This window comes from Mesitornis unicolor, unplaced genomic scaffold (genome assembly GCF_000695765.1).
Source record: "Mesitornis unicolor isolate BGI_N332 unplaced genomic scaffold, ASM69576v1 scaffold29201, whole genome shotgun sequence".
NCBI lineage: Eukaryota > Metazoa > Chordata > Aves > Mesitornithiformes > Mesitornithidae > Mesitornis > Mesitornis unicolor.
In genome coordinates, this window is record NW_010162184.1 from 4,185 (window position 1) to 18,441 (window position 14,257).

The following is a 14,257-nucleotide window of genomic DNA, read 5'->3' on the forward strand; positions in this document are numbered from 1 at the left end:
CTGTATGCTGACCTGGCAGCACAGCAGTGGATGGCAGATGGGGCTTTGCTGATCAGAGTGACTGTCCTCCTTGTGCGAGTACCCCAGCAAGCGCTCAGAAATACTCCTTAGGTGAAAGGGTGGGCATACAGTTTCACCATGTGCTGTTTTAGTGTGAGCCCCTGATCTCCAGCATGCTGGAAGTTTTGTCCCCAGCAGGCCCAGCAAACCATGGGGCTGGTCTTCTGTCGTGTTTTGAAGCTTGGTGTTGGGTGCAATGTAACAACTGAAATAGTTCTCAGAGAGCTGCTCACTGTCCTTTCTCTTAACAGATGTTGGGGTGTATGCTGTTGTAAAGACGCCTGGAGGAGTCTGGAGCAATGCCACCACCTTCGGACATTGTGAAAGTAGCTGTGGAGTGGCCAGGTGCCAATGCCCAGCTGCTGGAAATAGATCAGGTGAGAGCTGGTAACCAGATGGGGAGGAAATGCACCACAGCCTTGACGCTGGAATGTGGAAAGCATAGAAATGGGCAGTATTTCTTTCTGGTTGGGAGGATCATGGCTGCTGAGGACTCTCTCTTTCTGTTCCAGAAAAGGCCTCTTGCATCCATCATCAAGGAGGTCTGTGATGGGTGAGTAGTCCTCTGGGAACTCTGTCTGTCCCACTGACAAATCTTGCTGGGGTAATGTGGAAAGCTTCTGCTGCTTGTCAATGTGCTGCTAGAACCATCCATGCTGCCTGCTGCCAGTTTTGGCCATGGAATGGACTAGGGTTTAAATCGGGAAGAAAAGGATCTTCTGGAAAACAGGGGCTTTGCATCTGTATTCCAGTTCTGAGTGTGTGCATATGCATGCCCCTAGGGTCAGTGTCTCTGAGGACTGGCCCATCTTGCTGTTCCTGATGTGCAGGGCCCTTCTGATATTCCACAGAGCTTGACTTAGATGAAATCCCATCTCCCCCTCAAGAGGAAGGTGTTTTCTCTCCTTGTTGGGAGACCTAACTTCCTGTGCTAAAGCTTTGCGTGAAAGTTCTTTTCCATCCTCCTGGGATCAAGCTCCTGCTCCTAATTGAGAGCCAGAAGAAAGAGGAGGAAGAAGCTTATGTGTCCTTCTTCTTCCTCTGCCAGGTGGTCGTTGCCAAACCCTGAATACTACACCTTGCGGTATGCTGATGGTCCTCAGCTGTACATCACAGAGCAGGTCAGTGAGAGGTGGCTGTTTGCTGATGTCCTGGGCAGGAGCGCAGAATGCCTTGGATCAGCGTCATGGGACAACTCTGTTGCTGATCCTTGAGGGGCAGCATCTCTGCTATCAAAAATACTCAGACCTGAGTGGTGCCATTGAACTGAAGAGTTTTGCCCTTTATTTTTGCATGCCCATAGGTGCGAGGACGCAGTGACTCAATTTAACACCCTCAGTAGGGTTGTGTGGTATAGGCACCCCTTTACTTGTGCATACGAATGTGCACAAGATCCAGTTACATTCTTTCCCCTCCACTTTTCTGCAGTTTCAAGTCTCTGTTTTCTTTCAGACTCGCTGTGACATCAAGAATGGAACTATCCTGCAGCTGGCAATCTCCCCGGTAAATGCTTCCTCTCATCCCCTCTTCTCAGGAGCTGTCCTCGTATGACAGCCTGTTTCTTGCCTCTCCACTTTTTTTTCTCCTTCTCCCTAAGTTGTAGGGAGCTTACCTGTGCTGTGGGCCATTCTGCACAATGAGGTGCACTCTCTTGTTTTCCTTCTCAACCATGGTGTGTGTCTTTCCTTAGGATGCTCTGCCCTTTTGTAGAACTTTCTGTAAATAAATCTAGCCCGCATTTTTATTGCATCTCCTATATTAGCATGTTGTAAAGCACCTGACAGACACATTCTCGATATGATTGCAGTTAGTATTATCAGTCAGAAAGCAACAGTACTGGTGACTTAATGCTGAAATTAAAGCAAGAGACAAATTTGATGCAGAGCGGGTTGTGCCTAGTGACTTCACTTCGACAGTTGTCTTTTGCAGACTTGCTGCAACTTCCTTTTTATTGAAGTTTGTAAACCTTTTTTGTGCAAGTCTCGTGGCATGTACCTGAGAGTTAGTAGAACAGAAGGAAGTTATTTGGGCAAGAGGTGGTTGGGAGGGTATCATGGATCTGCATCTGAGAAATCTCACAGAATGTCGTGTGGATACACAGAACGACCTTGTGCTTCTCTTTGAATCTGAGACTTTTTTTTTAACATCCCATTTCTTTAATGGACTCTCTGGTCCATATTTCTGTATCCACCTCCACTCACCTTACCCAGGAGAAAAGCAAGCATTTACTCTAACGTACAGAATAGCGTTTTACTTGCTTCCTGCTTGGCTGTAGCTGTTGCCAAGTGCAGCCTTTTTTCAGTCGATCTTAGTTGACTGCTGCTACTTCTCCTGCCATTGCTGGCTTCTCTCAACCTGCGTGGATCCTGACAGAACTCGGTCTGCAGGTGACTGGTCTGTAACTGGCATCGTCCCTCTTTCCTCCCAGTCCAGGGCAGCTCGCCAGCTGATGGAGAGGATCCAGTCGCACAGCATGGAAGCCCGGCTGGACGCCATGAAGGAACTGGCTAAACTTTCAGCAGATGTGACCTTTGCAACAGAGTTCATCAACATGGAAGGGATCACGGTGCTGACGCGGCTTGTGGAGAGCGGGACCAAGCTTCTGTCCCAGTAAGTCTCCTGTATTCCAGGATGCTGGAGCAGGGCCTCTAATCAGTGGCTGGTTTGCTTGCTGAAGTGGCATTAAGCAACTAACCTCACAGCAAAGGCAAACCCATTAATTGAGACCAAGTCTTTCTAGTCATTTACTAAACCTCACGAGGCACTTGAAAGCACTTTTAAAGTCATGATAACTTACTGTTGTAACATTTATAGATTTTTTTTTTCTTAAATATTAGTAACTAATATGTTTTCATCATGTATTGCAATCTTTCCCTCAGTCTTTTTTGCTTTTCTGTCTTGTGGTTACATGTTCAATTTTCCACAGTTCATGCTGTGCTTATGTTTGGTTTCAAGCCAAGTCCCAATATTTACAGAATGAGAATTTTTCTTTGTTTTTTTCTGATGTTAAAACATGTTTGTTCATTTTGTGTGTGTGTGGAGGGGTTATAATTCCAAAGACTTCTGCAAGTTTTGTGATATAAATTTATGCTGGAGCTTGCATCTGACAGCAGTTGAAAAACTTCGTATTTGCAGATGGTTTAATTTTCAGTTGATAAACTTAAAAAGCTTTCCCCTTTTTAAGTTGGTCTTTTTTTAACTGATGGTCATTCTACTGAATGTTCTGGGTTTTGCTTGGGTTTGTTGTGGGGTTTTTTTCCTTCACGTGAATGTGTTGAATTGAGTAGTGATGCTTTGCACTGCTGAGGAATAAATACTGCGCTGCTGCTTCTTCTCCTGTTATTGCTTTGACTAGCCAGGTACTGATCCAGGTGGTAATGAGTCTCTGGTGGCAGGACTAGGGACTTATTGTTGCTAGTTTTAATTTATGCCTGCAATCAGGAAAAAATAAAATACGACTCTATGAAACAATAACATCATTTTCATAAATGCAATGCTTTATTGTTCCCCCAGCTGCCAAACTATAGCCTGTTTTACTGAGGAGATAGTGGTGGCTTTTTTCTTACCCAGCTTATTCAGCTTTTGCCTTGCTACTGGATCTCTTGTAACTGTATTCTTCATTTTCTCAGTTACAGTGAGATGTTGGCTTTCACCCTGACTGCCTTCTTGGAGCTCATGGACCATGGTATTGTCTCGTGGGACATGGTCTCAATCACCTTCATCAAACAGGTGAGTTTGGGTAAAGGGGGTGAGTGGATGTTGTTTCTTTTCATGCTTTAATGCAGCTTCCAGGAATAGCAAGATGACTGAGAAGCTGAGTAGTCCCTGAGGGCACTGTACACCCAGCTTTCTGAGCCCTGTCTGCCTTGGCTTGTCTCACTCACCACAATGTTTCCTGGATGGCATCTGTTGATCTGCTGGTTCATCTGTTTTTAGATTGCAGGGTATGTGAGTCAGCCCATGGTAGATGTCTCCATCCTCCAACGATCCCTAGCCATTCTAGAAAGCATGGTGCTAAACAGTCAGACCCTGTATCAGAAGATAGCAGAAGAGATCACCGTGGGGCAGCTCATTTCTCATCTTCAAGTGTGAGTGTCCATCCAACAGTGATGTGATTTAAATCAATTTTATGAATATCTGTTAATTGGAAAATACATCCTTTTACGTTCAAAACACTTAATGATGCTATTTTTAAAGTACTACTAATCTGATGTCTTGCTTGAACTAATAAATAATAAAAAAACCCACACACACATGTGAATTAATTTAGGTGGTGCACTGGACTTCTGTTAATAGAAGAGCTTGAAGTTCTGCAGAAGTCTCTCAAGAGTGTATTGGGTCTGGCTGAGGTAGTGTTAATTTTCCCCATAGCAGCCCCTCACAGTGCTGTGCTTTGTACTGGTAGCTAGAAAGGTGTTGATATCACACCACTGTTCTGGTTCTGCTGAGCAATGCTTGCACACCATCAAGGCTGTCTCTCCAACATGTCCCCTCGTCACCAGTAGGATGAGGGTGGGCAAGGTTTTTGGAGGGGAGACAGCCAGAACAGCTGACCCAAACTGACCCAAGCAATATTCCATACCAGAAGACACCTGATCAGCAATAACAGCTAAGAGAAAGGAGAAGGGGGAAGGCATTTGTGATTGCAACATTTGTCTTCCGGAGCAACTGCTATGGATACTGAAGCCCTACTTCCTGGGAAGTGGCTGGACATCACCTGCTGATGAGAAGTAGAGAATAAATCTTTTGTTTTCCTTTGCTTCCACATGTGGCCTTTGCTTGTGCTTTATTAAACTGCCTTTATCTGGACCCACGAGGGCGTTTTTCTCCATCTTCTTTTCTCCCCCACCTTGTCCAGCCAAGGAGGGGAGTGATAGAGCAACTCGGTGGGCATCTGGTGTCCAGCCAAGGTCAAACCACCACAAAGAGTAATAATATAGCAAGGAACAAAACTGGATTTGATAGAGCATCAAGGTGGGGGTGGAAAAGAGTGCGATCAGCATTTGGAAGCTTATTCAAAACGTTGCAAGTGAAACCACGTGCTGTGTGTGATCTAGGAGGGCGCTAAGCACCCTTTACCTGAATAAGCTGTTCAGTGAAAATAAAAAGACATGTGGGTCAGACCAAACTTCAGAGGTTGGAAGGCAATGCCATAAAAAGAGGCGTGCTTCCCCCTTACTTTCATTTGCCATTGGTGGCTTCCATTGACATAGGGGAGAAAAATTTCTTGCTTCATATAAACTTCTAGCTGCAGCTGCGTAACAGACTGCAGTGTAACTAGGCTTGATGGAGATTGTTTTAGCTTTGGAAACAAACTGGTGGTGCTGAACTCTGGGCTCTGCTGGGCTGCAAGGCAGCTGTAGTAAATGTTCTTGTGGTGCAGGCAAGGCAGCAAGCTGTGATGTGCTATACTCTCTGCTTTCTTACGAGCCTCCCGATTTTGTTTCTGCAGCTCGAACCAAGAGATTCAGACATACGCCATTGCCCTGATCAATGCCCTCTTCCTGAAGGCACCTGAGGACAAGAGACAGGTTTGTTCTTGCCTTTTGACTTTAAACCTGAATAATAGTTGCTGGCTGGCTGCTCACACCTCAGAAATCATATTGCCCGAGCAAGGCAGACCTCGGACCTTGCCAAGAACTTACGTAGCTGTTTCAGTGTGGCAACATAGGAGAAAAAGTACCATTCCATTAATAATGTGTTCTGTAACTGCACATCTATGTTTAGGAGATGCTCAGAAAGGAATCTGAAAGGCCTTGAGAGACAGAAAGTAATCCTCTATACAGCATGGAAGTTGTTTCGGAAGAAAGTTAATTCTGTGTGGGAGAGCTAGGCTGGGCGGACTCCTTGGGGTTGTGTTTACTTACTAAACAAACTTCCCACCTCCCCCCACAAGGTGACCTTTCTTAAGTTTAGGGGGTTATTCCTACTGGCATACGTGAGAAATGACACACCTGTCCTGCTCTGAGACCCCCAAGATCTCAGCTACGTGCAAGATGTGCATATGTCTGTATTGTGTAGCATTGCTGTGTTAAGCCTTTCTTCTCTAGTGCCCCATTTGTGCCTTATTTCTGGACTCTGAGCTAAATCCTGTCTGCTTCTCTTTGTGCCTTTTTTTGCTTTCTGCCAGCAGGACAAGCTGCTTAACCCACTAGACCTGCCCATCACTGTAAGTAACTCGAGCCTGGGGGCTGGTCTTGCGGAACTGTAGGCATGTTAGCTTTTCTCCAGTGGTGCCTCCTTGCGTCTCAGAGATGGTGCACACAGGCTTCGGACAGTGGATGAGCCTAGGGAGAAGGGCGGGAGGACTCGGGGTAGTACTCGGATTGTGAAGGGAAGAAGAATCAGTAGCAGGAGAAATCTTGAATGGCTTTTTGTGCACACAAGATGGTAAAGATTATCATAAAAGGAAACTGATGCTGCGAGACTGACCAGATGAATCTATTTTAAAACTAAGAACCAGTTCTTCAGCAGTCTGGGTTTCCTTAAACTTACAGCCCAAGTTTATACCCCAGATCTCACTTATGTTGATGGCAGTTTCGTATCCAGCTGCGTCCCTCTAAAGGTAGAGCTGTTTGTGAAGAGCAGTCACAAAACTTAGTGCTGACTGGGAGCTAGAGCATGCATTCTGCCTAATCTGTGATTTCTCCCTTATGGAAATCGTACTGTAAGGATGTCTTTTGCCCCATGCTGTCTCAAGGGGAATTGCCACTCTTGTTGGTAGGTTGATTTGGAACTTTCTGTATCTTGAGATTCTGGTACTTTTTTTAGATTTTCTGGGTGGCACAGAGAACGCTCCACTTTTGCCAGGGATGCAGTGCCCTCAAGGGGGAAACTGTGGTCTCAGTAAATAATTTCTAAAATTAATGGACATGCTTAACACATGAAAATAAGGAAAAACATACTTCTCTGTTGGTAATTTGGCCAAGATACTAATCTTCATAGCAAACAAAATTCCAAGGGATCTCACGCTTCCACTTGCCTCCCCTTTGACCACAAAGGGCCATGAAGATGATGAAGGGACTGGACCATCCTTCATAGGGATAAAGGCTGAGAGATTTGGGATTGCTCAGCCTCAAGAAGAGAAGGCTCGGGGGGTCTTATCAGTGTGTATAAGTATCTGATGGAAGGCAATAAGGAAGAGGGAGCCTGACTGCTCTCAGCAGTGCCTGCTGACAGGACAAGAGGCAATGGGCACAGCTTAAAACCCAGGAAGTTCCACCTGAACACACACACACAGACAAACGAAATAATGAATATAAGGGTGGTCAAGCACTGGGACAGGTTACCAGAGAGATCGTGGAGTCTCCATCAGTGGAGATATTAAAAACCTGACTGGACACGGCGCTGCGCAGCCTGCTCCATCTTGCATTGCTTGAACCAGGGCAGTTGGGCAGGATGATCTCAGGACACTTCTTCCGACACCAAGTCTGTGCCTCTGCCCTCACCAAGCAGTGGGCATTGCTGGACACTCAGCAGAACACAGATCCCTTAGCAGCAGTTAGGCTATGTGTGTGCTCGTGCTTCTTACTATGCTATTAAGAATTGTTTAATTGTCATTGTCTGTTTATCTGCTTCAGTCACCTGTTACTTCATCCCACATACAAACTAATTCCTTCAGAGTAAGGATTCTGTGTTGCATGCATGAACAAATCCGAACAGCAGGTCTTGTTCTATTCTCAGTACTACATCTCACGAATCATAGTAAAAAATAATGACTCGGAGGGCAGCGTGTTACCACTTCCTACTTCATCTAGATGCTTCTTAGATACCTTCCACTCAAGCACTGACTCATTTTGGTTGTAACAGGAGCGCTGCTGAACTTGCAGCCATTACAGCTTGGCCATCAGCCAGCACATCACTTCCTTATTTTAGGAGGTTTCTGTGTGGAGAAAAAGTGATAATAGGGATTTGGAATGAGATTGATACGCACATTTTACCAGACTCCTTATGCTGCCTGTCAGGAGCAGGGTTGATACGAGCAGTCGGAAGTGTCCTGGACTGCTCAGGGTGTAGAGCTGATTGGGTGCACTTGTCTAAGACTGCACATCTGCTGCCAGTTCTCAGCCCGCACTGCACAGGAATGTGAAGAGATCTCAGGCAAATCTTTTGGACTTCAAATGATGCATGGCCCAACAGATTTTTCTTACCCAAAGACTTTTGCTTATAACAGCAAACTTTTGGTAATATTCCATCTCGACATTAGCACTTTTGCCACTCTGCTCGCAGGTGCGATGAGATTGCTGGTATTTTAAAAAGCGCGAATTCACAATTTACAAGGAAAGCACAGGTTAGATTTTTGCAGATGAATGTGTAATTGGTCCTGGAACCGAAGGCTTGCAGCACATAGTTGCACCTGCTGTGGCTGTCGTCATGACTTGATGGTTGGGAAACCCTCGGCTGGGGAAGGAAGCCATGCAGTAAAGAGGGAAACTGGAAGCTTTCCTTTAAGCATGAAAATTATTTACCCTTTATTTTTGTAAACCGAAGTGCTTTTGCAAATTGTTCTTGAACTGAATTCTAAACATCTCTTTAGGAACTGAAACAAAGGAAGTGTAAATTTCAGAGGAAGAGTTTCTGAGAGGGAGGAGACCCAAAAACTACGTCCTACGTGTTGCCTTGGGTGTACACCTAGGTATAGAAAGCTGTGAAATGCTAATTGAAGGAACCTCTTGCAGATGACAGGTTTTGGGGGGTTTTTTAATGCTTGCTTTGTGGTGAGATGCCATGCTAAATTGACACTGTAGTAAAAGCACTTTGTAGTGTGCCAGTGTTATCTGCAATTCATAGGCTTCCTTCTTCTCTCCTTTCTGCACAATGTGAGCTTTTTGTTTGTATTTCACTCATGTTATTTCTTCTCTAAATTCCACAACAGGAAATGGCTAATGCATTTGCCCAGAAGCACCTGAGGTCTATAATCCTGAATGTAAGTATGTGTGCAACGACAGAGTGCTTCCTTGTATTTTCTCAATAGAGGTTTCACTTGTGCAGAGTGTAAACTCTGCTGCTCTCAGGGCACTTTCTGAAAAGTGACTCTTTCAAAGGTGAAATTGGAGTTGGAATTGGAGGTGAAAAGGGAGTAATCAGGATGCTCCTTCTTGCTGTTACAGAGCATTATCATTATGCTTCTGATGGAATATGGGGGTTAAACAGCTGAATCTTCATATATAGAGACTTACATGCAGCCTGGCATATGGCTACAGTTAAAGTCTCAGTTTTTATTTGTATTCTCTTAATTTCTACCCTGTCTTTATTTTGCAGCATGTGATCAGAGGGAACCGCCCGATTAAGACAGAAATGGCACATCAACTGTACGTGCTACAGGTCCTGACCTTTAATCTCCTGGAAGAGAGAATGATGACCAAGATGGATCCCAATGATCAGGTCACTGTTACAGCTGAGCAGATCCTATAGAACAGGACGGGCAGGGGGCCTTATTCCTGAGCTCCTTAGCTCCATAGAATCTGCAGCAGATGGTGCATGAAGTTTCAAAACCACTCGTCATATTGTAGTCTTAGAGATTAGGGTATGCTCGTGGCTATCCTGCTATATTCTATGGGGCTCTAAGAGATGTAAGTGGTCACTGGAAGCCACATATTCCTTTGTTGCCCAATGTGACACCAGCTGTTAAGCAGATTACTCCACCTCTATGAAGGACACATCACTTTATCCATTTCCTTGTGGTATACAAGGAAGCTGGGCATTTTTAAGATATCTGTTACTCAGTTCTTAGATGCATTGTAGTCTTAAGTAAGAAATGCAAACAAATATTTTGCCTTACTCTATATACTGAAACTTGCCATTTTGAAATGGATTGCCTCTTCTTCTGTAGTGCTAATGACATTTGGCATCTCTGTACTTGCTGTGTGAGCTCTGGAGAGGGAGGTGGGACTGTGCATTATGTGAAAATACTGCCCCAGTGATTGACCACACGTTACCATTTCCCTGCCTTCTGTCCTTCAGGCACAGAGAGACATCATATTTGAGTTAAGAAGAATTGCATTTGATGCAGAGTCTGACAGCAACACCATCCCTGGCAGTGGAACAGAAAAGCGCAAAGCCATGTACACCAAGGACTACAAGATGCTGGGATTCACTGTATGCATCTAGAGAGAGTGACTGTAAAGCACGTAAAGGCAATCTAAGCCATCTCCATCAGAGTTGTGGGGAAATAAGGAACAGAAATAGCTGTTTGCTTTGCTGTACTTCTGTATCTGAATTTTAGAATAGCAGCTACTCTCAGACTCCCAGGGAAGATCATGATGTAATTGCTAATTGGTTAAATGCCAGGGCTCATTAGACACATTCTCTGGAGATATTTACTTACCATAGGCACCTATTCTATGAAGAACCTGGAATTGGCCTCTCCTCTAGAAAGTTTGGGTAGCGTTGTCAGCAGGTGCCCAAGGTTACCTCATGGACGATGTGAGGGAGTGCTGGACACACAGGCAGTTGTAAAATTAATTCAGAAAGGGTTCTCGTGCAATTTGAGCTAATTTGTTTGGGTTCTTTCTACACACTCTTCACAGAATCACATCAATCCAGCCATGGATTTTACTCAGACTCCTCCAGGGATGCTGGCGTTGGACAACATGCTCTACTTGGCCAAGTTTCATCAGGACACTTATATCAGAGTAAGTGAAGCTGCTGTTTTTTGCAGATACCAGCATCCCAGCAGTTCTTAGTGTGTGTTGCATGCTCGTCTCGTAGATTGTTCTGGAGAACAGCAGTCGAGAAGATAAGCATGAGTGTCCCTTCGGGCGCAGTGCCATCGAGCTTACCAGGATGCTTTGTGAGATCCTGCAAGTTGGGGAACTCCGTAAGTACCATTTATTGGGCTGATTCTTCTGGAAGCAGCTTGCGGGCTGGCCAATATTCACAAGCGTTGGTACCTTGATCTCACTTCTGTCTTGTAAGGATGGGGGAGCTTGGAGTTGCAGTGTCAGTGTCCCCGTGATAATACCTGTATCGAAGTAAAGTAAGAAATTCTGTTGTGTGCACTCTGGTTCTCCTGAAAAACTGACACAAGCAGAAGGCTTCAACTTCCTGATGGTTCAGCAGAGTGCTGTATAACGCTCGAGAAGCCAGTGTGGACTTGATGAAGGTTCAGGAGCTATGACAGTCTCAAAAAACATTGAGACAATTAACCACAATAAGAAATTCTGCCAGAGGAAAGTGGGGAAACAACTGCGAGCAGTCATTTGGGAGAACAGGTATGGAAAGGGCAAGAGTCAGATCTTGCATGGTGCCATGTGGGCACAGTTGCCATTTCAAATATAGACTGTCTATGGGGACACAAATCGTTGGACTGTCCTCACCTCTTTGAGTTGGTGCTGCTGTACGCCATCAGGTTTCTGTCACTGCAGTGGATTTTAGTTACACTTAGTAGCTTTTGTGCAACATGCTCACATGGTTGTGGTTTCCGTTTCTTCCTGAAGCCAATGAAGGCCGGAATGACTATCACCCCATGTTTTTCACCCATGACCGTGCATTTGAGGAGCTATTTGCCATCTGCATCCAGCTGTTGAACAAGACCTGGAAAGAAATGAGAGCGACAGCAGAAGATTTTAATAAGGTCAGACTGGAGGAGGGGTTTCTTTGTGGAATCTTTTGCAGAACAGCACACATTCACTGGACCTGTACACTTGATCACAGAGTAGGGCACAGGATGTGTGACAAGGCAGTGATGTGGGCCGTAAGGGAGGATGGTCCACCTTCCATCTGGTGTGACCCGAGGTCATTCGCTGTACGTTGGCGCTCCTGGCCCTGGTCACTCCATGTCAGTTCTTCGCTGCCACTGAGCTGTGCCCTGGTTCTCTGCTGGCATTAAGCAGAAAGAATGTGACTTGCTTTTTTCCCTGCCCAACCTCTTCAGGTTATGCAGGTTGTGAGGGAACAGATCACACGGGCTCTCCCCTCTAAACCAAACTCCTTGGACCAGTTCAAGAGCAAACTGCGCAGCCTGAGCTATTCTGAGATTCTGCGACTACGCCAGTCTGAGAGGATGAGCCAAGATGACTTCCAGTCACCACCTATTGTGTGAGTGCCTAACAAAAACAGTTGCCTTCTGTGCTTGCTGTTATCTCCATCTTCTGCTTACTCCTCCGTATTTGATCGCCAGGGAGTTGAGAGAGAAAATCCAACCTGAGATCTTGGAGCTGATAAAGCAACAGCGCCTGAACAGGCTTTGCGAGGGAAGTAGCTTTCGAAAAATTGGAAATCGCAGAAGACAAGGTAAGGTGACGGCGTCTACTCCATTTTTTCATATACAGAACTGTAGGCAAATAAGATCTAACGGGTTAATCTGTCAGCAGGCGTGTTGCCAGAAAGGAAAGCTGGTTTCCTGGGCTGTCTGTACCAGCCAGTAGTTTGGGATGGAACAGTGTGCCTTTCTAAGAACCCAGCCCTCTCCTTATGAACAGGAACCAGTGCTGAGAACGGGGGAGTGGAGGGGCTGGGTGGGGACTGTAATGAAGTGGCTGTACGGCCTCGGGTGAACTATCGTGCTCAGCCTGCTCTACTTGATGCGTGTTCCAGAAAGATTTTGGTATTGTCGCCTGGCTCTGAATCACAAGGTGCTGCACTATGGAGATCTGGAAGACAATGCCCAAGGGGAAGTGACCTTTGAATCTCTACAGGAGAAAAGTAAGTCCTGATCACCGCTCTGAGCACACTGTGCAATGCTCTGTGCTCTGCTGTTGAGCACCGTTCCAGAGATGAGAGGAGAAGAAGAGCTGCGGCTGAAGCCCTGGCTGAGATGAGATCAAGTTTTGGTCCTTGCCCAAATCCTTTCACTTGTGGAATTACTTGTTATTTCTTATAACAGCCAACCATAGGGACGTGTTATTGGTAATGTGTTTTGGGAAACTGCAGTAATGAGCTACAAAACCAGGAACAATGCTCAGTTGCAAAGACAAGACAAGGTTCTGTCTTTCCCTGGTTAGGATTTCTTGTTGTGAGTTTTACTTTTTCACTGTTAGTTCCAGTTGCGGACATCAAAGCCATTGTCACAGGGAAGGATTGTCCACACATGAAGGAGAAAAGTGCACTGAAACAGAACAAGGTAGGTTCTCCCTTTTTGCCTGTAATTAACATCCAGTGCTGTAGAGTTGAAGACTGTGAAGGCAAGCAATGGAGCAAATGGTCTTTGACGCTGTAGGTGTATTGTTTACAAAGCCCATCTCATTCCTGGGCCTTTTCCTGGTACTCGTTCGCGGTTGTGAGGTGCTGTGCGCACAGCCTGGCTGTGCTGTGGCTCTCCAGAGCTGTGCAGAATACTGACACGGGACAGTGTGCTGAGCTGCAGCAAGGCAGCTTCTCGTGGCGCGTTAGCAGGCAGGGAGTGCTGTGATGTTTTGTTCAGTCGACGACTGATTCTTTTCTATTCAGGAAGTGTTAGAATTGGCCTTCTCGATATTATACGATCCTGATGAGACCTTGAACTTCATTGCACCCAATAAATATGAGGTAAGAAATATAGTGGTTAAGCAGTAGAATGTAAAGCAATTAACTTCAGAGATTAAGAAGGACTGGTGGCATCTCATTAAAGGCTTGAACAGGATCTCTCCCACCAAGTTCATTCTTAGAAATTGTTGCCGATGCTTGGTGTGAATCTTCCTTTTTCTTCAGTTATCTTTCTCTTTAAAAAAAACCAAGCTCTACACTAACTCCCCTTAGTGTGGACTGCTGGTTTCTTTCCTCCTGTGCTGTCAGTTGTTCCCTTTCCTCATTCTGTAGGACACTGATCCCTAAAGTAGCTTTGCCTTTCCTGATGTGATGCCACACTAGGAACTCCTGGCTGCCTCCTCCAGGCATGGGGTCTCACCTCGAGGCTTCGCACTCACGTGTGAAGTCTCTGTGGGCACTGCTCTGGGCTTGCAGCTTTTCCCCCCCGTAGGTTCACTCCCTCCCACGTTTCCTATTCTGGAGCAGTACAGGAGTATCTCTGATTGTTGTGTGGATGGAAAGATTCAGCACAGCCTGTCATTTATGCCTGGAGTTGTGAACTGCCCTTTTTTCCCCAGTACTGTATCTGGATCGATGGGCTTAACGCTCTGCTGGGGAAGGACATGTCCAGCGAGCTGACCAAGAGCGACCTGGACACGCTGCTGAGCATGGAGATGAAGCTGCGGCTGCTGGACTTGGAGAACATCCAGATCCCCGAGGCGCCGCCGCCCATCCCCAAGGAGCCGAGCAG

At 45.8% G+C, this 14,257-nt stretch overlaps 1 protein-coding gene across 1 annotated transcript; it reads left to right on the top strand.

Moving 5' to 3' along the window:
• Positions 1 to 308: 308 nt before the first annotated feature.
• ELMO2 (engulfment and cell motility 2) lies at positions 309 to 14,252 on the top strand (the record flags this gene model as incomplete). The annotated part of the gene is made up of 20 exons (XM_010193552.1): positions 309 to 437; positions 573 to 613; positions 1,109 to 1,181; positions 1,513 to 1,563; positions 2,489 to 2,670; positions 3,690 to 3,789; positions 3,997 to 4,148; positions 5,513 to 5,591; positions 8,936 to 8,986; positions 9,322 to 9,444; positions 10,024 to 10,158; positions 10,590 to 10,694; positions 10,771 to 10,879; positions 11,499 to 11,635; positions 11,936 to 12,099; positions 12,182 to 12,294; positions 12,598 to 12,705; positions 13,041 to 13,123; positions 13,450 to 13,527; positions 14,085 to 14,252. Coding segments are annotated over exons 1-20 (2,130 nt in total), but the record flags the coding sequence as incomplete, so codon positions are not given.
• Positions 14,253 to 14,257: the final 5 nt, after the last annotated feature.